Source organism: Elgaria multicarinata, chromosome 2 (genome assembly GCF_023053635.1).
Source record: "Elgaria multicarinata webbii isolate HBS135686 ecotype San Diego chromosome 2, rElgMul1.1.pri, whole genome shotgun sequence".
Lineage (NCBI taxonomy): Eukaryota > Metazoa > Chordata > Lepidosauria > Squamata > Anguidae > Elgaria > Elgaria multicarinata.
This window is the reverse complement of record NC_086172.1, coordinates 88,254,181-88,277,011: the sequence shown is the minus strand read 5'-3', so window position 1 is coordinate 88,277,011 and position 22,831 is coordinate 88,254,181. Positions and strand designations below refer to the sequence as shown.

The following is a 22,831-nucleotide window of genomic DNA, read 5'->3' as shown; positions in this document are numbered from 1 at the left end:
TCCGTGGATGTCCTTAAGATATGGGCAGGTACATATAGGACAGGTGTTCCATTAGGTAACAAGTTCTCAACCCTTGTAGGACTTAAGAACTTGTAGAGTTTGGAGTCAAAACCAGTACACTGGACTGAGCCCAGAAACAAATTGAGAGCCAAGGCAGATGAGTGTGGACCAGTGTAATATAAACATAGTGCCAATATATGTGTGCAGATGCTACATGTGCAATCCCTCTGGATCATACACATTATTTTTAGGGCATGTTCAGAATATGAAGTCTGAAAAAAATTGTAAATAAAGCTTATTTATTTCAATGCTTATGCCCTTCCTCTCTCTCTCTCATTATGAGAAGAAACCATGCAGATGGTTTCCAGAAGTGATGGTTGTATCCAGAAGTGTCCCTCCATAAGTGCTTTTTTTTTTTCTTCTTTTTTTTTGGCACCCAGAAAGGCTTTTTCTGACTTAGTCCAAGATCCTTTTGCAAGAAAGGAGAACTGAAGTCCGGAAGACTGCTTCCATTTGCGCAAGGCATTGTTCAATTTCTTACAGAAGGTCTTGCACAGTGTAGCACAAGCTCTTCTGCTAGTTCTTGTGCAATAGTTCACAGAGCAGTGTCACTGCCAGAATTTCTTCTGCTCCTGCATTTCTGAATCCAGCCCACAGGAATCATTCTGTAGGCTCTGTATTCTTTCTGTTTTATACTCTCTAAAGTGAAAGGGTGCCTAAAATTTCCTACAGTTCATCACAAAAACTTAGCTTCATTTGAGGAAATGGAGCTGTCTATTCGTGGGTTATAATCATTCTTTTGAAATGTTAATTAATTTAGGAGCACTCGAAGTTAATTTTTTTTCTGAGAAATGGTGACACATATTGACTGGTGCCAAAATGTTACTTGCTGCTGTACTTACTATGCAGTAACTGGCAGATCTTGGAAAATTTTGTAAAAATACATTTTCCTGCTGCTTAGTTTTTGTTCCTAGAATAGGTTTTGTAACATGCATTTTCTTTGATGTCCAGTCCTTACCAGCTGCTATGATGATGCAGCCCCAGCCAGTGGTCCTGATGCCCACCGTGTATCAACAAGGAGTTGGATATGTGCCTATAACAGGTATGTTACCTCATCTTTCTCTTTTTAATGTGAGCACTGAAAAATAAATCTCTTCAAAAATACTAATTATAAACAGAGGTAGAGATGAGCTCTGTTCTCTGAAGTACCCACATTTTAAAATCATATGTTTATTATGGAAGTATAATTTAAGGGCTAATAGAGTAATAATACTCAAGCTGTTTACAGATTTTCAAGGACCTAGATGCAGTGTTTCTCTAGCTATCACAATAGGTGTAACACAAAGCCATGACATAGTGTTTACAAGAATGAGCCTCAGTGATCCCTGGGCTCATATGCTCCCCTCTGGTGCTAGTTCAAGGAGGAAATCAGAAACTTCAAACCATGAGTTATTTTCCATAAAACATAGTTAACATTAACAACAGCTTGTCTCGGTTTAGATGACATGACAAGCTGCAGAAAAGCCAAAACATAAGTGAAAGCTTCTGAACTCCGCCTTCATGACAGAACTGGGAAAGGGGAGGAGCATACAAGCCTAAAACTGCCTGTGGCATTGGGTCAAACCAGCCACTATCTGGTGCATATTGTACACTACATTTCTCTCCTGGTTTTGCTCTGCTATCTGTCCAAACTGGTGTCATAGGTTTACATAGTGCTTCAGACAGCGCTTATTAAAAGTCAAAAGTTCCTCCGACCAGTGTAACCAGCATTGCTGCAATAGAAGTATGTATATTTTAATGTAATTGTCCTCCTATTTGCTTGAGTTCATGAAAACTTCCTTTTCACTGTGCCTGCAGTTTCCCCACGTAGCTCCATGTTTGCACATGTACATGGATTATTTTGACCAGTGAAAGACTTCTTGCTTTCACCAGTGCCCCACCATTCAAAACTTCTTCCTCCTTTAGCAGTGAAATTGACTAATCGGGTGCTTGAACTAGTCATTTTCAGTATTTGTTAATTTCTCTTGGCCTAAGGGGTTGCAATTAGGACATAAGAAAGCTGAGTGAACAGGTTCCTCAAAGATTTCCCTCTGTTCTGTCCTTTTTGTAAAGCTATCAGGCTACCATGTTGGATCAGGGCTAGTGCCACAATAGGAAAGAGTTTATAGTATTGTTCTTCAGAAATTATTGTACATAGGCTCTGGTGACTTTAACCTGCAAATCTCTCCCCATTATGTATTCCCTATACTTTTCCAGTGCTACTCTATAAAAGAATAAATAGTACATTATAAGAATGAGTACTTTCTATTCAGCATTGAGTATGGACTGAGAATAGGGGATATCTCAACTCAGTATTATTTGGTTTGTTCAAAAAGAACTAAGTGCTGTGGTACCTTAAAGGTGATCAGATTTATTGAGGCATAGATTTGTGTGCATTAGAACTCACTCTGTCAGATGGATGAAATGTTATCTTCAGTTGGCAGGTATCTATACACACATTACAGAAAGAAACGTGCGGGTTCAAAGGACTGCAGTAGATCTGCAGAGCCCAAGTGTATACAAGATAACCAATTCACATTAGTAATACTATATTTTTAGTTGTGCTGATTTAGCACCTGTAATATGAAAGGAGCCCAAATTTAATAGAATCAAATTTGATGATAAATTAAAATTTAGCAGGGCTTATGCCACAAATCATTCCCCCGGGTGCTGCAGGACTTTGTTAGCTTAGTGTTGACCTTCTTGTTTTTTGTATTAATTTAATGTGTGTGTACACTCTAGTTCACCTTTGTGTGTATGTGGTGGCATGTTGGCATATTACATTCATATATCTATCACACATATTTTCCATTCGTTAAAGTATCACTGCTGCAATTGCCATCTGTTCAACTTTTTGTTGCTTCACCTAGCAGAAAGCCTTATCAATTACTTTCTTCACTTAAACCAGAGATAATGAGCTAGTGGCCCCTCAGCTGTATTTGGTCTCTGTTTGCATTTTATGTGGCCCTTCTCTTCGTTCTCATAGCACATTTGACCTGTGCAGTATGACAGTTCACTTCACAGGTTTCCTCCAAGGAGGAAATTAGAGACAATTTCCCATTTCTTGCTTAGAACCTCATTTTTCATTCTGTTCTTGACTTGACCAGAGCTGTTCCTCAAGTGGATTTGTTAGTAGGTTGACTCAGTAAGTCAAAAGGAACACAACTTCACATAATTTTCTACTGGAGAGTGCCATTCCCACTCCGAAACCAAAGGGCGTCCCAGAGATCCTAGCTTCTGGATCAGCCACCCAGCTGACGGGAGCAGTGATAACTATCCCCCAAAAGGTGCATGAAGTGCTGCCTCTCATTTCGGTACCCCTTATCAGGAAATGAGACTGCTCCAGATGTCTCTGTGACATCACCAGGTAGACATCTGCCCCTGCACAGTCTTTGGAGGGGGTGGTGGATTTTGGCAACACAAACTGAGATAATCTGATGACATCTGGTTCTTACATAGAAATAACTCTTACTCATTCATAATTGTCACTCTAGCTTAAAAATATGTCCCTTTAAATGATTAGTACAGTGTCAAGCAATGGATCTCTAGGAGGAAATAACTTGTTCATGGTACTTGTTTTCAAAGGGAGGTTTCAGCTCTTGCAACTAGTACTTTAAAAAAAAGGCTTTGAAATCTTATGTAGTGCCCCAGATGTCTCCCTTCTTCCTTCCATTTAGCAGTTCTCAGTTCTATTATAAAAAGGAAAGATACAACTTTACAGTATAGCAAGATGAAATTACCCTCAGCCAAACAGGAAACCAGTGTGTAATATGCCTTCATGGCTGTCTCTTTGTGTAGCGTTTCTGCAGTGAATGTATAAATATTACATTATCACCAGCAGGTTAGTTAATCATGTCCACAGAGTCTCAATAGTTTGTTTGTTATAAATGAGGTCCAGATGTCCTGTTTGTCAATAGCTCTGTGATCTTCATTTAGCTGATACACCACTGATATCCTTTCTCTGGATTTCTTGTCTAAGTGAATGATAACGCAGTCCATATCTGAGGAAAAGGTCCATTACTAACTGGTTCTTAGTAAGAGGAACAAAAAGCCTTGTGACACCTTAAAGACTGTCTCATTTATTATGGCATAAGCTTTTGTGGGCAAAAGGCTGCTCTATCAGTTGCATGGAGTGTTAGCTTGAGTAGAGATTTTAAATTTCCACAAATTTTTAGGTCATGGGAAAGCTCTACCACATACACGTCTTACTTCCTGATCAAATGTAAATTTATTTTCTGCTTTAATAATGCAAAATACATCATTTATACCTTAGCTTATAAAATTGTACTATTTGGCATGTTTAAGAAATTTGCAGAGTATTTATTTATTTGTTTATTTAATGCATTTCTAATACCACTCAATAGCCAAAGATCTTTGGGCGGTTTACAAAATTAAGACAATTCAAGTATAATCCTATGCATGTTGACGAAGCCATAAAATCCACTCTCATTAATGGAACCTATTCCAGGTGAGAGCACATAAGGTTGTAGCTTCAAAAGTATAAATGCTTTTACTTTGTACAAGCAAAATTTAAAATACGTCCAGTGCTAGAAAGAGGAAGAGCTGCAAACTGCTAAACTATATTCTGATTAAGCTCATGCATCTTGGAAATAGAAATCACATCTACTAGTAGTAAACAAAAGAAAGTGTATTTGGACAGAAAGAGTCTCATCCATTCACAATATTAAGGACTAGCAATGTATTTGGATATTTAGTTAAACTTTAGAAAAGCATTGAAAAATGTCTGTAACTTACACAGGAATTTGGGGCTGTATCCACTGACGCAACAGAAGGCTAGTGCTTCCTAGAGCAACCCCAGAAATGAAAGAAACCACTTGTTTCTGGAACAGGAAAGGTCATCTCTCTCTCTCTGATCTATGGTGCCTCTGATCTATGGTTTTCAAAGGTTTTGTCAATTTAGCTGTATAATTTCTGTTAATAGGAGTTTTTAAAGGATAAGCCCATCCTTTTAAGTTCTGCAGTAAAGAGGCTGGACACTAGATGTTGCCATGATCTTGCAAGAGATCTCTAAATTGAGATGTATTTTGTTACTTTTTTATTAGAGAATTTGTAGACAGTTAAAGAAGTTTCTTCTAAGCTGGTATGAAAAACCTAAGTAGTCTTGTTCTTGGATAATCATAATGGAGATGGTTTCCTATGAACTGCTTTTATCTTCTGAAGTAGGAGGCAGAGCTGCACATGCAAGCCTAGCCACCAGTGTCCTTAGGTGTCTGGGCTCCTCTACAGACATTTGCTCATTTAGTGCAAAGGTCTGAAAAGGGTTTCTAAGTGTGTTCAGCTTAATGTGCTTAGAAGCCTCAGCACAATGAGGAACCCTAATATGACAGAGTTCCTGATCACATGGAGGCTTCCAGTCATGTTCAGTGGAACATGCTTAAGAAAGCCTTTTCAGACAATCACATTTTTGATAAAGATATTACTGAAACAGGAAAGGCAAAAGTAGGAAGGGGAAAATAGAATCAAGAAATGCAGGTGCACAAGGGTAGATTGTATAGGACAACCGTAGACCAAAGTTATCTGATTAGCTGAATATGAGAAAGTATCTTATAAGTAGCAGGAAAAGGGATGGAAGGGACACTGATGGTGTGAGGATGAAGAGGAGTGCAATGTTTAGGGCAATACAATATTTATACTTGGGAAGAGAGGCATTACTTGACACTGGGAAGTGTGGACTGCTAGATGTGTTTAACAAAATGTTCGTAGTAGTACCTGTGGCTATTTGAACTGACAGGCAAAATCATGGAATTTAAGATCAGAATTTTACCCAGCTTTCTTCCATGGAGGACATTTCCTAGAATAAAGTAGAATAATATCTGTTTTCCATGTCTTATTTCTTTCCCACACTTTCATCTGTTCTCAGGGCTTGAATACTTTGCTCTGGGTAAGTTGTCTTAATTCTTTTTGCATCCCATTCCACTGGAACAAGAATTCTGCATGAGGTCATGCAAACTGCTTTTTATTTGTATGCAGTATGTTTTGCAATACAGGACATTGCAAGTGGATGTCACAATACACAACATCTCAGAATTATGTGTTTTAGCCTATTTGATTTGAATGGGAAATAAAGCTGTACTAGAAAATGTGCAGGTTCCTTGGATAAGTGATATCACAATTGAACGGAATTTCTGTTTATTCATCTACTTGCCTCCCTGATTCTTCCCTCTACCCACTCTGGTGTTCTTGACTTAGCATGAGTGTATGTAGTAGTCATCATCGATTTCTGGACTGCAAAATTAACCCGTGTGTCTTCACTTGTAGTATGGGGTGTTTTCTTTCCACAGTCATTTACTGTTCCATCATTTGATAGATTTATCTCTGAACAATTTTTATGATGAAATTGGTTGCTTTTAATTGCTTTTAATAAAAGATATGGCTTATAGTTGAAATTATAACACCAGCTCCTGAAGTTTTTTTAAAATGAATTTGACCTACACATGCTATGGTTAGGGTGAGGGAAGGGGTCACAACCTGTATATAACACTAGCTTTTGAGTGTGAAGGGATGAAGATGTTAGCGTTGCCACTTTCAGGCAAAAGATACCTGCTATTGGAGGACACACGGTGCAAATAATCCTTTAAATAAATGATAGTAGATATTTCCTTCTCATGGCCAGCCTTAGAGAGGGAGTTTAGTGCAGGAAAGTTCCTTTTCATATTCTCAGGGAAGGATGTAGTCAACTAAACAGACATTTCATGATCTAGTACAAAGTAGCTGCAGATATTTGTATGTCCAGTCCCTTTTGTACATTATCTGAAAAGAAAAGCCACGCCAAACAAAACCTGGCGTTGTGTTTCAGTGCACTTTTTATATGCAGGAGTTGCCCTGTGTTACTTCTGAGGGTGCCCTTATGTCTGTGCAGCAGAAAAGGCTTTTCAGGAGCAGGCATAGTATTGCCACAGAGTATTCAAGCAGCATAAGCACCCCTGAGCTATCGTTGCTTCCATACCAAACTGGCAGCTAGTTAAAACTGTGAACATGGCTCGTGTCACACATGCTTACACTGTTTCCGCTTGCAAACATTTTGCATTGGTTCTGGATTTCTATGCTGAGGAAGGTGGTTGTGCTAAAGCACAGAACATTCTAATAATTAGAAATAATCAGAAGTAAGTTTGGGGAGTGCAATTTTTTCTCCAGAATAAGGTAGGTTCTTTAGTAACCTCTCAACAAACCATCCTGTTGTTAATTAGTTGGATGTTGTCGTCTGCTTGCAGCTTCACTTTTGATCAAATGCTGTGCAGTCATACTCAGCTTGGAAGTCTTATTAATTTGGGTTTTTCAAGTCATCTAGAGAGATTTATAGATGTGAATCTGCTGCTAGACACTTAATGCCCATTTGGAGAATAATTAATATAAGTTGTGATCTGAAGTGCAGACAGATGGTAATGTGTTCCACTAAAAGATTAGTTTCTATCAACTTGAGTGGAAATCCTGCTAATTTCTTTCTTAAAACCACTACTTTTAAAACTTTTCTCAGGGCCACTGCTACTCTAATTTGGGACTTGTTTTTCCCTACTCAGTGTATCTGCTCTGTAGCCATCTGGCTCTCACAGCAGGGGAGATTCACAAATCCCATTTGCCATGTTACAGTAGCAGCATTTCAGATGTATCTTTCCCTTCTCTTTTGTAATGTTGGAAGTGACTTTTAGTGCAACACATTATCCGACACCATTTGAAAATGTGTATTGTGACATCCTCACTGATAACTGCAGTATAAAATGTCCAGTCAAGTGTCTTGAGGAAATGCTGCTTGCTCATTCATTAAAAATGTCAGCATTCAAGATTTGGAAGCAGGCAGAGTGTAATGTGGGGAGGGAAAGGAGAGGAGGACATTGTGAAATAATGCAACTGTTAGCATTTTTATCTGGCTATGCAAAGTCTCTAGCATCCATCATAAGAACTAGTCTTGGCAGAAGAAAATCTCTAAAGAAAAACAACATGAAGAAACAGCATTTTAAGTGAGATACAGACATACTAATGAAACTTAGTTTTTTCTTCTCCTGTCTGTGGCATTAGAAAATGCTCCACAGATAAAATATTCATAGTTTTGTTTTTCCTAGGGAATTAGTGTGTGTGTTTTGTGGGGGTGGGGCAGTTGTAGGGTAGGGTACTAAGCTATGAAGGCACTTGACTGTACTAGAATATTTTTTCAAATTCTATGATATTTTCTGTTGAAGTTGTCTTAATTTATTTGCTACCTTTTTTGCAGTGCTTGTTCATAAATAGCAAATGTGCACTGTCAAACACATTGCCATTGTTACATGTACATTACATTAAATGCTATTGCTTATGCCTCAGTGCTTCTTGTTGCAGCCATGCTGGTACATTTGAGACCAAGCCTTCTTTAAAGAATTGGAAATACACCCTTTGTAAGCAGGAAATAACAGACCATGATCAATTCTGTACAATTAAAATTTGATTATTCAGTACTAGCATTTCTCTGTTTTAATTCAGGTAGTGTATTTGGTAAATGACTGAAGTGACTGTCATGATGAAAAATATGTTTTAATATTACTTCTCCTTAACTGGCAACATTGATTTTCTGATTATTTGTAGCTGTTAGTCTCACACAGAATGAGAGATGTAACAAATATGAGCATACTTTCCTTAAAATTAACCCAACAAATGTTTATAAGTACTGAGTTGTGAATTTTTATGCTTTTTAACAATCATTCTGTAAATCCCTAGACAGTTTTGGAAGAGTAAATGTGTCACATCCAGAGTTGCTCTCAAAGAGCTAGATCATGCTTCTGTTGTCCACTTGGGGAGCTTTCTTGGAAAAGTCTGTAATCACAATCTTGCAATTCTGCACAACTATCTAGAGACTTAACCAACTTTGGCCGGCATCACAGAATAATCTGCTGAGTTTGGTATGGGCTTTGTGACTATCTGGATTGCAACCTATTTTTCTAATCAGAATACTGAACCAGGACATTTTCTGTAACTGCAAGTTTCTCTGAACTAATTTTCATGATGACTACAGCTCCTCTCCCTAATCTATGTAGTGTTAGGGGCATGCACCAAATTAATAAAAACAAATACATAAAATCACATATTTGATTTCAGGTAAAAAAAATATTGTTTTGTTTTTTGGGTTTATTGTTTTGAACATCAGGGCACCAGGAAACCCTAATGCTTTTTAATGCAGTAATAATTAGTGGAAACATTAAGAACCTTGTAGCTCCATTGACATTATTAACACTTCAGTAATGAGAATTGTAAAATCCATCTCCCAAGGTGAGATGAGAATTCCTACTGGTACTCAGAAACAGGCAGTTTAAATCCACCTCTGAAAACAGGGAGCTGTTTGTCCTGTGCTCCTTTCTTTGTACCTTCTATTCTTTCCATTCCCATCTGGCACCATCATTGCTTCCCTTGGACCAGAAGCCCAAGAGAAGTGGCAGCAGGAATGAATTCTCTTGCTTGTCCTTTCAGTTTAGCAAAGTGGGACGCTGGCCATGGCCAGATCCCTATAGGGTCCAAGTACCTGAGGTAATTCTGTTTAATCACCATGGGAGGCTGGATACACGCAGTTCCTTTTTAAAGATCAATGAAAAGAGGCAGAAGAATAATGGATGAGCATACAACCTGACAAGGCAGTAGCATGACCTCTTGTGCTGCCTACACACACAGAGGTTGGCTTCTTTCTGTTGCAGCAATTGATAATTGATACTATTATATAGTCTTTAATCTGGCAGATTGTTTCCATTGATTACAAGTAAATTATCAAGGTTGGAAGAATATTTTATATTAATAGCACATTAAATATTTAGGAGACAGTATTATATATGTAAGCTCCAGTACTGCACAGGGCTAAATGTTATAGTTATTGGCACTATAACCAATTTTTGAATGCTTTGGGTTTTCCAGCCATGTAAATAACTAAGGGTTCCATCCATTGTGAAGTGAGTAAACTTATGCTCATGCAAAAGATGTCCCCTTCACTTCTCTCTTATGTACCCCAAATTGCTCTGTAGGGTCCCCAAATCATCTGGAGTAGATTTGGGGTTGCAGAGGATAGGGAATCCATTCTATCCACCAACAGTGTCAATTCTGCTGGTGTGAAGAACACAGTTGGATACAATCCCAATTTTCTGAAATACCATCTACAGTTCTTGTGGTATTTGATTAGCTTCCTTTGTTCTTGGTTAGCTGTGCTTTTACACCTAGAACACAGCAAATGTTAAAAGGAAGATTTTATCCATGACACACTTTGAACTAATGTTTGATTTTGGTATGTTAGGCTTAAACACTTGCAAGTCTTCCTCAACTGTCTGTCTCTTTTTCTAGGAATGCCTGCCGTTTGCAATCCAGGCATGGTACCTGTGGCAATTCCACCTCCTGCAGTCAACCCTCAGCATGTGTGTAATGAAGAGGATCTAAAATCGATCCAGGACATGTTCCCCAACATGGACAGAGAAGTAATCCGTTCCGTACTAGAAGCCCAGAGAGGAAACAAGGATGCTGCTATCAATTCCCTGCTTCAAATCGCAGAGGAATCATAGATCCTTCTGCACATTCCCCATCTTCATTGTTACCATTACTTTTGATTTGCCAAGCCAGGGATTTAGCTAGACGAAGAACTTCCTGAAAAAGCATCCTATGTGAGAGATTGTGTTCCCTTTTCGTTGGTGGTGATTTTTGGGACATTTGCACATTTGTTTTTACATATGATCTATAGAAACTTCAGTCATTTTTATGAATATCAATTCTGCCGTGTATGGCTACATTTCTGTTTGAGAGGTGGAGTTAGGGTATCTATGCTGCTTCCCCCCCTTTCTTCCCTCATTTTGGAAAACACACACACACAGTTTCAACACTATGCACTATAGGATCAGGGGGAGGAAGTATAGGTTGAGGGATGATGGGGACGGGGGGGACTTCTGTTCTATAGAGTGCTTTTATTAAAAATGATTTTGGTCTGTCTTAATAAATGACTCAGTGAGAGACAGAAATTGATTACACAGCTTGTTCAGTGATATCTGAACTTTGCAGCAATTTGTAATGCTTCATAGTGTAGACAAACTGGCTTTCCTGTAACTTTTCCATTCATTCTAATGAGAGATCCCCTTGGTCGACCTGTTAATTGGGCACCAATGCAATGTTTTCCTTTGTTTAGAGGCAACTGCTCTGATGTGTTGCTGTACTTCTGAAATCTGCCATTACTACTTTCTCAGGAAACAGCATCATATGGCAGGGGAACATGTTAATGTGCTTTTGCGTTTGCACTGTTTTTACTTTTGCATTTGTGAGACATTCAAAAAGATTTAAACAGACGTACCTTGGAAATTCGGCATCACAATTTGATAGACTTCCTTGTGGATCAGTTTGTCATAACAGTAATAATGCTTTGAGAAGAAAACCGCTTCATTCACCTGTATGGAAGAAACCTATTTTTACCCTTTTAGTGAAGAAATTTACTTTCAAGGCATAACTTTTCAGTAGAATTTACACTGTAATGATTTATTGGGTATCAGTTGAGCATAATTCCATCCACCCTGAGGCATATGAAAGAATCCATTTAACAAATGAGACAAACCAAACTTTAAAATACAATCCCAATATATCGGAAGAGAAGATTTGTACATATTCATTGTGTATTGTTATACCTGTTGAACTTTAGGTGATGGCAAATGGTATATGTTTAATTAGTTTATTTCTTGTTTGTTTGAAAAAAGCAGATTAATGCACTTTAATATGCACATTTTTCTTATAATGTGCAGTTTGGCTTTTTGATGGTTTTAAACATTTTAAAGTTCATTCTATAATTGCTAGCCATACTTTATACTTCCTCATGTGTTTGAATACAATACAGACTTTTAATTTGGCTGTCTTTTTCTTCATTTTTTTTGCTTTGAAAGAAAAGATATCATGTTCCCTGTTCTTTATATATTTTTTTCCTTTTTGCTCCTCTCCCTCAACCATTAGAAAATATTCACTAAAATTCATCATATCACCATGAATTCTCCTGGCACAGCCAGGTATAGTTAAAATATTTATTTTTTTAATTACTAAAGTAAAGGTGGGGAAATTTTAAATACTGTACCAAAAATGTGTGTTTTCGTTCTATTGAATGTTGGTTAAATTGACTGTCTTGCTTCCTTCTTCTTATTTTTTTTTAGCAGACTGTATTTGTGAGCACCAATTCCATCCTCTGCTCCCTCCTCCTTCTGTTGTTTTTAAATTGATGGATACAGTATACTGCAATGTGTTTAAATTTTTTGCAACATTCTTTAGAAGAAGTCTCTATCAGAAAATTAGCTTCATTCCTTTTTCCATACTCTACAGGACTTAGTTTACTGTTAATGTCAGACATTTCTCAGTAGCATCAGAGCACAGTTAATTTCTGTGTCATTTGTGAGCTAATATCTTTAACAGTAATATTACTCAGAAATTACTCAAAAGTCTGGAAAAATAATTTGTTCTTTCAAAAAATCTGCAGTGTGGGCTGCATAATTTACAGAAAGTGTACATGCACTTCTAGATTTTGGAACTTACTCTGAAAAAGTCAGTGGGGATGGTTTGAAAAGGTTGCCTATACTTTAGGGATGGCATAAAATAGTATGCTAGATGCTTTTGGAGCTGAATTGTAAACACATTAGATTGAATCCAGAGTTTTATTGTGCTTGTGAGAGCATCCATGAACAGAGTTCAACTCAGAATGTTTTCACTGGCAGAAAAGGGAGAAGGCATTTTTTGCTCATTTCTCCCTCCCTTTGCCATCCCTAGCACAACCTCCCCCATTATTCTGGAGGGTCCCACAAACTTGCAGAGCAGTGTTTTGGGGAACATGGGCGACTGCAGAGGACAGGGAAAATTTCCAGAGCAGGAAAGCAATCACTTCCTTTCCTGTTCATCTGGATCAAAAGTCTTTGACTTGACAGAAGGAGCACTTCTGTCCACTGGAGGTTTTGGCTGGATCCAATCCATTGAAAACAGTTGAGAATGCACTTTCACAATCAAGGTTGGGATGGAAAATGGGAATGTTAAGACTAAATTCAGTTTCTGGAAGTTCCCAGGAACTGAGGCCTGTGTATAGCTTGAGAGGTTCTAGTAGTGGTTATTAAGCTGCTTTTTATGTACAGTAGAGAGGAGAGAACCTTTGTAGATCATCAACAGTAAATATGGTAAAATTCGCTATTAACATTTTCCTCTGTCATAATGCAGAAAAATGACAATACACAATCCTTTATTAAATTAATATCCAGCTTTCACTTACAGTGTATTACTTACAGTGTATTTGTCATTAAAATAAAAAGGGCAATTGCAAGCATTTTTACAGTTCTGCAAGCATATCTTTTCTTGATAGCTCCTTGGATGTACCCTAATCCTACAAACATGTATTTGGAAGTAATCCCTGCGGATTGCAATAAAATCAGCCTCCAAATAAGTGTGAATAAAATCAGGGTAGAAGTTAGTCATGTGCAGAACTGAACTGAGCTAGTCACCGGTCACTTAAACTAAATGCTGTGCAGCGCACAAGTCTTAATACTGTTTCTCATATGCTCCATTTTACAGAACACCGTGTTCAGCTTTGTGCATCTCTTACAGCTTTCCTCCACAGCCCAGAAGCTGCTGTGGAACTCTGCTGAAGTTCAAACCTGCCAAGGGTCTGTGAGTGGTTAAATCCAGGAATATTTTTATCTAGCTAGATGCTTGCCACCTTCTTCTCTACAGCTGTTTGAGTGTGTGCTGATGGTTCTAAGTGTTTCCCATCACAGATATTATTGCTTGTATTGGCTGACCTGTAATACTGTATAGAGGATGTTTTGCTGTAATAATTCTGAAGACATTGTTTTTTTACTGTATTGAGGTCCAGACATTTGTCTCTAGCATTATAAAGTCTTTTTTCCCATTCTATCTAATTTAATAAATGTATACCAAACCATGTAAAAGTGTCGTCTTTTCCTGGAGGCATTATGCTTCTCCACATGAAAGCTTCAGAGGTTGGGGGTTGTATTCAATGAAAAGTAGACAATTTTAGCATAGCATATTTTGTACTCAAATTCAGAATGTCCCAAGCTACAAATACTTCCATGATTATTTTCCATTTGATTATATTGATGGAATATCCATAATGCAATGATAGTTTGAAGGATCGAATGACTCAAATTGAACCAGCATGATCCAGTAGCTATACTGTTGCACTTGAACCAGGGAAATCTTTGAACCTGCTCTCAGTCACAAATACAATTAAGTCACAGTGTGGTTAAGTAATACTGCAGGAATAATAGTGATCTGTGGTAAAAAGTTGTTTTGAGAGCAAATAATTGAACGCTGTAGAGAAACCTGTACTCAACAAAGTGGTATTAAAATTACACAATCATTGCTACTCGGTAATAATTAGACAATTTTATACAGCTTCTGCAGCCAGCCTTGTGGAAGTTAAAAAAATATATAATCCCACTGCTTTAAAATTCACTCACCAAAATGTTTTGCTATTAATGAGCTGGAGTGACAGACCACACTATTTTTGTTTTTTTCCCATTTATCTGCGGAGTTCTGCAAAATTATCACACCATGTACTCTAAGTAGCTTTCCATCTTAACATGAAGCCTGGGAAGGATTTTTCACTTTTTCACATTTTTGATTGTGGAAGATTTGGTAATGGGGTGATTAAGACTGCAAATTGGAAAGTAAGGTCCATTGAAATAAGGTGTTCTGTGTCAGCTTGATTAGAATCAGGCTGCAAAATGAATTTACTCTCCAGAAAGCAGTGACTTTTGAGATGTTGCTACAACATTAGTTTATCTTTTCAATAACAACCCGTGTTTACCATTTTCATTGTTAATGACAATTGTTGGTAGGATCTAAAATTAAATCAGGATTGCGTTTTAAAACTATTAATGAAAACACTTGCCTCTTTTCAGTAGCTTGTGAACTTTTTTTTACTAAAAGTATAGAAAAACAATGCAGCAAATTGGATGGGTAAATTAAATTGTCTCTCGTGTCTCCAGTCTTTGGGACAGTTCACACTAGTAAGGGACTTCAAAAAAAATATCACAGGATCACATACTTAAGTATGCAATCACATAGTGAAACTAGTGTGAGCTATCCACTTACATGGGACAGCCTCAATCATTTCTGCTTTGACAAGCTTCACTTTGGAGCTTTGAGAAGTAAGACATTCATCAATAAGATTCCACTCATGTAAATTCCTGAAGTTGTCCGTGTGCACTTCTTGGTAAAGGCATGTCTTTGGTGGCATCATTATTACATTTGGTAATTCAACAAGACTAGCTGAATTAAGTGAAATAGATGCAAAGCTTCACTGTGGTGAAATATCCCTGAAACCACCCATTCCACATTACAGTGCTAAGAGCCCTCGAAAGTTTCCTTGTGATTAGAAACTCAGTGCATAGGCAGAAAATTATTTCTCACTCTGTGCTCTGATCCTTAAGCAGTTTGTTTTGCTCCAATTGAGCCTGAAGTGGTTCCAGTGGATGACACAGTATCATGTCAGGATTGATTGATAGCAATGGAATGCAGATGGTCCATAAATGGCTTTGTTGCCTTCCTTTAGCAAAAAGAGTTTGCCATCTGTTGTATATAATTACAGTTTTGATTTTAACATGGGACACGAGCACAGTGGCAAAGGAGGTAATTTTTATAGAAGCCATAAGTTGTATTTCTGTATTCCAATGGGCAGCATTGTCCGCAAGAGTAATTCATATGCCTGCTTTCTCCCCGCTCTGGGGTATTATCTTATAGAACAGGATTTCAATTCCCATCAGCCCTAGCCAACATAACCATTGCTCAGAAATCTGGGATTGTAGTACATACATAATATCTGCGGTGTACTAGATTGGGGAAAGCTGAGATAGAAGCTAGTCCAGCCTTCCCCAGCGTAATTCCCCCCTGATGTGTTAGACTAATTCCTACAGTTCCCAGCTAGCATGGCCATTAGTGACGAGATATCATTTTGATGACAGATGGATTTTGAATCTGTTCTGGACCAATTTTCAAGAAACAACATTTGTTAGCCATCATGACTGTCAGGGCCAGCCTCTCATGGGATAAGATGAATCTCCTGCCTCAGGTGGCAGAAGGGGAGGAGCAGCAGCAAATTTTGCCCTCTTCCCCCCTTGCAGAACCTACTGCTGCCGCACTCCCTCCCTTTGCTGCCACTGCCACCCCACCTGTGTCTTCCACCCCCTACCTTCCTGTCCCATTGCCACTGCCCCCTCTGTGAATCCTCTCAGAGCAAGCCAGCAGGCAGCCCAGCTCTCTGAAGAACCACATTGGCTGGAAAAGAGGTGGCTATGCCCAAATGCCTGGCTCTGAGGGGTCCTTCCTTAGAGTCAGACACTGGGGAGGCAGGGTGTCCCTGTAGATTGAACACAGTACAGGCAATCTCCAGGGACACCCCTCCTCCCACAATGCCTGGCTCTAAGGAATTGCCCTTCCGAGCCTGGCATTTGGGCCTGCCCAGTTCTCTGAAGAGCCATGCTGGCCACTTTTCCAGCCAGCGCAGTTCTTCAGTGAGCTCCTCTACTTACAGAATGTAAGGCAGTGGCAATGAAGTGGGGAGAGAGGGGGGAGGGGGAAGAGGGAGAGCAGATGAGAGGGGAGACTCATGAACGCACGGAGTGGAGGGAGCAGGGGGAAAACATTTAAATATGAGACACAAAAACTATGTACTTCAGAACCAAGTATTTGTTCTCACAGGGATATACAGTAACATCTGCCCTCACAGAAGATATCACGTGTTCTGTCCTTCGCGTCTTGATTCCATTTTGCTCCCAGCTCAGAAATGTTGTTGGGTAAGGAACTTTAATCTTTACAATAAAAGGCAAAGTTCTATGTGGCCAGCAAATTTCTTTTAAATGTGTAAATGCTTACTATTTCTAACCTTAGCAAGAGGTGATAGTACCCTTAACTTGCTGTCCTAAAGACAAAAATGGCTTCTTCGGTCAACTACATTCCAAAAGTGACACTGCATTCGTTACCTCTGTGTTACCTCAAATTCTTCTGTTCACTTTTAAATGTTATCAAACTAAAATGAAAAGGATTCCTTTACTGGAAGACAGTAATGGCTTGGGTTGCCTTCTGCCCTGCGTCTGTCAAAGTTCTAATAGATTTAAATTGGCAGGAAAAGTCCTCAGAGCATCTGTGTGAGTGAATGTTTGGCAGCTGAAGTATGAAATCTGCTCATGCCCTGAAGCATAATTGGTAATCTTGGTATTTTTTTGTCCTATTAACCATGAGTACAGAAGTTCATTTAGGGTGTGTTCAGGCTGAAATGGTCAGGTTTTAAAAGCTATGCTGGATCATACCAAAGGTCAATCTAGTCCAGCATTCTGTTCCCAGCTGGACCAGATTCTGTTCCAATCAGGAACCCACAAGCAGGACATGAATGCAACAGAACCCTCCTGCCCATGATCCCCAGCAACTGATGTACATAGGCTTACTGCCTCTGATACTGGAGGCAGCACATAGTCATCAGGACTAGTAGCCACTGATAACCTTTTCCCGCAGGAATTTATCCAACCACTAAAGCCATTCATATTGGTGGCCATCACTACATCTTGTGGTAGTGAATTCCATAGTTTTGGCTATGCAGTGTGTGAAGAAGTACTTCCTTTTATCTGTCCTGAATCTCAGCTTCATGAAATGACTCTGGGTTCTAGTATTATGAGAGAGGAAGAAAAATGTCTCCCTATTCACATTCTCCACAGCATGCATAATTTTGTATACCTCTATCATGTCTCCTTTTACCTCTTTTTTCCAAGCCGAACAATCCCAGCTGTTATAACCTTCCCTCATAGTGAAGATGCTCATTTTCTGTACTTTTTCCATCTACAAATTTTCCATCTTTTTTAGGCATGGTGACCAGAACTGTACACAGTATTCTAAGAGTGGTCTCAACATAGATTTGTACATTGATGGTGCTATATAAATAAATAAATAAATAAATAAATAAATAAATATAATAATAATTTGTATAAAGTCAATATAATATTGGCAATTTTATTCTCAATTCCTTTTCTAATTATTTCTAACATGGAGTTTGCCTCCCCCCTTCTTCTTTGTTTTTACAGCAGCTGCATGCTGGGTTGACATTTTAATCGAGCTGGCCACTACAATCCCAAGATCTTTTTCTTGGTTGGTCTCCACTAGCTCAGATCCCATGTTATATTGAAGTTGGGATTTTTTGTCCCAATGTGCATCACTTTACACTTGCTTTTATTGAACCACATTTGCCATTTAGAAGCCTGTTCTCCCAGTTTGGAGAACCTCACAATTCCCTTTTATTTTAACCACCCTAAATATTTTGGTGTTATTAGCAAAATTAGCCACTTCACTGCTCACTCCTAATTCCATATAATTTATGAACAAGTTGAAAAGCATTTGTTCCAATACAGATTCTTGTAGGATCTTCCCTCCATTGAGAGAATTTAACATTTATTCCTATTCTCTGTTCTTTAACCAGTTATTTGATCCATAAGAGGACCTCTTTTCTTATACCATGACTGCTAAGTTTGCTCAGGAGTCATTGATGAGGGACTTCCTCAAAAGCCTTCTGTAAGTTCAAGTAAACAATGACTACCAGATCATCTGTCTACATGTTTTTTGACACTCTCAAAGAACTCTGAAAAGATAGTCAGACAGTACTACATGGAAGCCATGTTGATTCTTTTCCAGCAGAGCTTGGCCTTCTATATGCTTACTAATTTTATCTTTAATAATGTTTTCAACCAATTTACCCAGAACAGATTTTAAACTAACCAGCCTGTAATTTCTGAACCCTGATCCCTTTTTAAAAATTGTTGTTACATTGGCCATCTCCCAATCCTCCATACAAAAGCTGATCATACAGATATGTTGCATATTTTAGCATCCTTGGTGTCTAAATGACTTTTATAAAAATAATAAACCTTGTATTTTAAAACAAAGCCTGTGGGGAGAAGTTTGATTTCTTCATTAAATACCTTTGATGGGTTTTATACTTCTTTGCTGAAAATAACATGAAAATGCAGAGAATCAGCTCAAAATAGTAGCAGTTATATTCTTTTTGGAAGAAAAGGGAAGAATAATATGATTCAGGATTTCAGCAGTATTGCTCACCATAGTGGCAAAAGAGAGAGAGCAATATCCCTTGCTGTAGAGTTCAGGCATAGCCTCATATAATATAGTGTAGATGCCCTTTTACAGCCAGGAGCAACTCCACATATTTCTCTATGACCTAAGTAAAAATGCACACATCCTCTCTCTTTATATTGAAGGAGCAATATAAACGACTTGCTTAGTCCAAGACTGAATGTCAGCATCATGTTTTTCAGATTGAAGGTTTGCTACTGTCACCAGACAGCCATGCCAGCTGAGAAAATCAGAAGAGCTTAATTAATGTTGATTAACAACGCTGTTGGTTGTGAGCAAACAGCAGGGCCACAAGGGATGCATTGTGGCTGTAGCTCCATAAAAAACACCCTCCAACTTGCAGCAATACTGGATGTCAGAACACAGCATCATTTGTGGCTTTGATGTTTCCAAGAAGAATGCCCATTTTGTATCCTCTGCCAAAGAAAGGGGCAGTGCACAAGGCTTTGTGATTTCTGGGTTCTAATAAATGTATTATTGTTTTCACTGTCCCTGTTTTCTTATAGTCACTGCTAGGCGGACGTTGGATGGAACTTGGAATTAATTCTAAAAATTCAGTGTGATTTCCGTACTTTCAGTATTCAAAGGTAATGACACTCTCCCAAGTTAAAACGTTATGTTGGGAGTATCCTCCTGTTTGGTAGGCTATCGGGAACGTGATTAGGCTGGGGAGGAGGGCACATGTGAACGTCTGCCCTCACATGGCTTCTTTCCCAACAACATTGGCTCCCTATCCTGCCAAGCAGCTGTTGGATGGTCTTTCAGGAACCTGATTGCATTAGGGAAGAGAAGAGGGTTGTTTGGTGGGGTATGAAATGCAGAAAGTTACACAAATGGACTTTTGATCTTTACAGCCATATCGTGTGCTATTTTTACCTAGTGCAGTTGTCTGACAGGAAGAAGGAATGTCACAGAAAAGCCAAGGGAAATCAATTGAGTTTAGGAATCTAGGGCAGGATCTACACTACTGCTTTAAAATGGTTTATAACAGTTTTGACAACTGTTGGGGTCCAGGACACGCTCTATGTACAGTTTTCAAAATGTTTTCAAAGTGTTTTATCCTGCTTGGTGTAGATCTGGCCCAGGTTATACTTAGTGGTCAGGTTCACATGGTTTCAGGGCGAAAGAACTTGTCGCTGGTTCTTTTCATATCCCGATGCATGTGAGTTGCACAACTGCAATGCAGTACAGGTTGCAGTGCCGTACCAACCTGGCATGTGGCATGGTGGGGGGTGACTTCATACCCACCCCACAACCCCTACTGCAAGATCTGCAGTGGAGAGTCCCCACAAGTGACCCCACCTGTTGTCGTGTCCCTTCCAAGCCCTCGTACTTTCAATGGGAGGCAAATGATGAGGCTTGCTAAATAATCTACAAATTATTTGACGTTTAAGCAATAAACGTCTCTTTAAACTGAATAGAGAATGAAGCCCTAAGCAATTAATATGCAAACTAAGCAAGACAATTGTCCCTTCAAGAGAGAGAGAGAGAGAGGTTACTTCTCAAATGCCCGTACTTCAAAGGTACTTCAAAGGGCCTAGTGCGGTGGTAGGTTCTGGTGCAATCTCTCTGACTTTCTCACAGCCACTTTACGCGCTGTGCGTTTTGAGCTTCTGGTGGATTCTAGCATCAGTTAGCGTTTCAGAATGCTCACCCCCGGAAGCTCCCTCGTTTCCCTCTGAGGGTGTAGGATTTGGCCTTGAGGAGATAAGCTCTGGAGTGGGCTGATTTCCAGCTGAGGAATCTCCCATGAGAGCTTCCTCCCCCACTGGTATGGTCTGGCTGTTGTCTGGCACTGCGTCTTCTAGTTCTGATTCTGATTGATTACCTGAAACCCCATCTCCCAAAACAGGGGCAGTATGATTAGACATGACACCTGTGATGTTTTACTGCATATGGCTATGATGTTAAATTTAATATAAAGGTTTATTAGTTAATAAGAATGTTTAAAGAAGGTACTCACTATGTGTGTGTAGCAGAATGGTAAGTATGAAGCCATAGAGGGGGAGTGAGTGCTGGATGGAAGGAGAGTGCTGATTGGATGTTTGAGTGGAGCGTCTGGATTGGCTGTGAGAGAATGGGAGGAGTCAGGGTACTGTGGAGAATATATATTCTGCTGTCAGGAGAGAAAGTATAATATGAGTATATGAGAGGGAATATATGAGAGATAGTTTGGGGATAGAGATAGGAAGGGTCTGCATGTTGTTTTAGTGGATTAGAGTGTGGGAAGGAGTATAGTGTAGTTTTGAAGACTAGCCTTTTCCGGCAGGCCTACCCAGATCAATGTAAAATCAAGATTTTTTAAGATGTGTTGATTCCTGTACTAATGTTCCCCGCCTCAATCCAAAGGGAGAGGCAGGTAAGAATTATTATTATTATTATTATTATTATTATTATTATTATTATTATTATTATTGGAAGGGGTAGAGTAGGTAGAACTTAAAAAGTTACATTTGAAACGTTGAAGTGAAATTACCAAATTACCATCTCAAACTTACGCATTGTACTTTGAAACCATATGCTTGTGAACTGAGAGAAACCATTAAGCTTTTAAACTTGCATTAACTTCTTGTTAATAAATTACATTCATTCACATCTGGTGTGGTCATTGGGTTACCTGGGGAAAGGTACAGGTTGATCTATGGTGGCAGCGGAAGGGAGAAGTATGGGGCGAAGATGCGGATCTGTATAGCTGTGGGCCCTAAACAGAAGTAGGTGCGCCACAGGGACAGCTTTAGCATCCCAAACCCCTGACAAAGGCACCTGAGCTGGGTCCTTTGGGTTCCAGAAAGAATAAGAGTGGTCCAGAGTAAACCCAGGGAAGGGTGGTCGTCACACCGCCATCTAACATAAGGTGGGTGGCTATTTCTCAGTGGTGGTGCCCCAATTATAAAACACTCTCCTCAGAAAAGCTCATCTGGCACCCACCTAATTGTCTTTTCCGCACAGGGCAAAAACATATTAATTTCCCCAAGCTTTTTAAGATACCACTTTATTCTTGCTTTATTCTTGTTTTATGCTGCTTTTGTGATATTTCAGCCTTTTAATTTATTGTGTCTTATTTGTATTTACATTTTAATTGTTCATTCTTTCTTGACCAAGGAATATGATTGAAGAGTGGTATAAAAATATCTAACAAGTCCCATTTATTTCAGCATGCCTAAGTCTGGATTAAACCCATAATAAATAATTTTCACGTGCTGCTTGATTAAACCCATAATAAATAATTTTCACGTGCTGCTTGAAAGTAAGGTAGCTTAAGCACTATATTGCACCTTGCAGTAAGGAAGAAGAAACATCCATTTGAAGCGCACATAATCTTTTCTGGGTATCAGAGCAGTAAAAATGTGTGAATAAAAACAACAGCTGCCAAAGTTGGAACTTGCTTAATTTTTTTTATTAATCTTAAGAAACAGAAGTAAATGGGGAAACAGATTTATCTTTTCCACAGTCAGACGCCTGTTGACACTATACAGAAGATTGTGCCTGCAGAAAATGATGCTCAGTCATTTAAAGGATAGTAGGCAAAAATAAACAGCAAAGCACTGAAAAATGCAAGAATAACAGTTCTGTTTTCCACATTAAAATGTTATGCATCATTTTATCACGTTATTGTCTTTTTTACAGATCCTCCAGAGGGTTTTCTAAACACACTTGTTTTGTAAATAGCTAG

At 38.8% G+C, this 22,831-nt stretch overlaps 1 protein-coding gene across 2 annotated transcripts in view; it reads left to right on the top strand.

Annotated features, from left to right (window-relative positions):
- Positions 1-13,952, top strand: part of TOLLIP (toll interacting protein) — a 45,388-nt gene extending 31,436 nt beyond the window's left edge. The window contains exons 5-7 of one of the 2 annotated variants that reach the window (XM_063117110.1): positions 1,012-1,102; positions 5,921-5,941; positions 10,348-13,952. In XM_063117110.1, the coding sequence (XP_062973180.1) occupies positions 1,012-1,102; positions 5,921-5,941; positions 10,348-10,562 (327 nt within the window). In that variant the 3' untranslated portion in view covers positions 10,563-13,952. The remainder of the gene's footprint in view (positions 1-1,011; positions 1,103-5,920; positions 5,942-10,347) is intronic. The other variant, XM_063117111.1, reaches the window with a different exon arrangement.
- Positions 13,953-22,831: the final 8,879 nt, after the last annotated feature.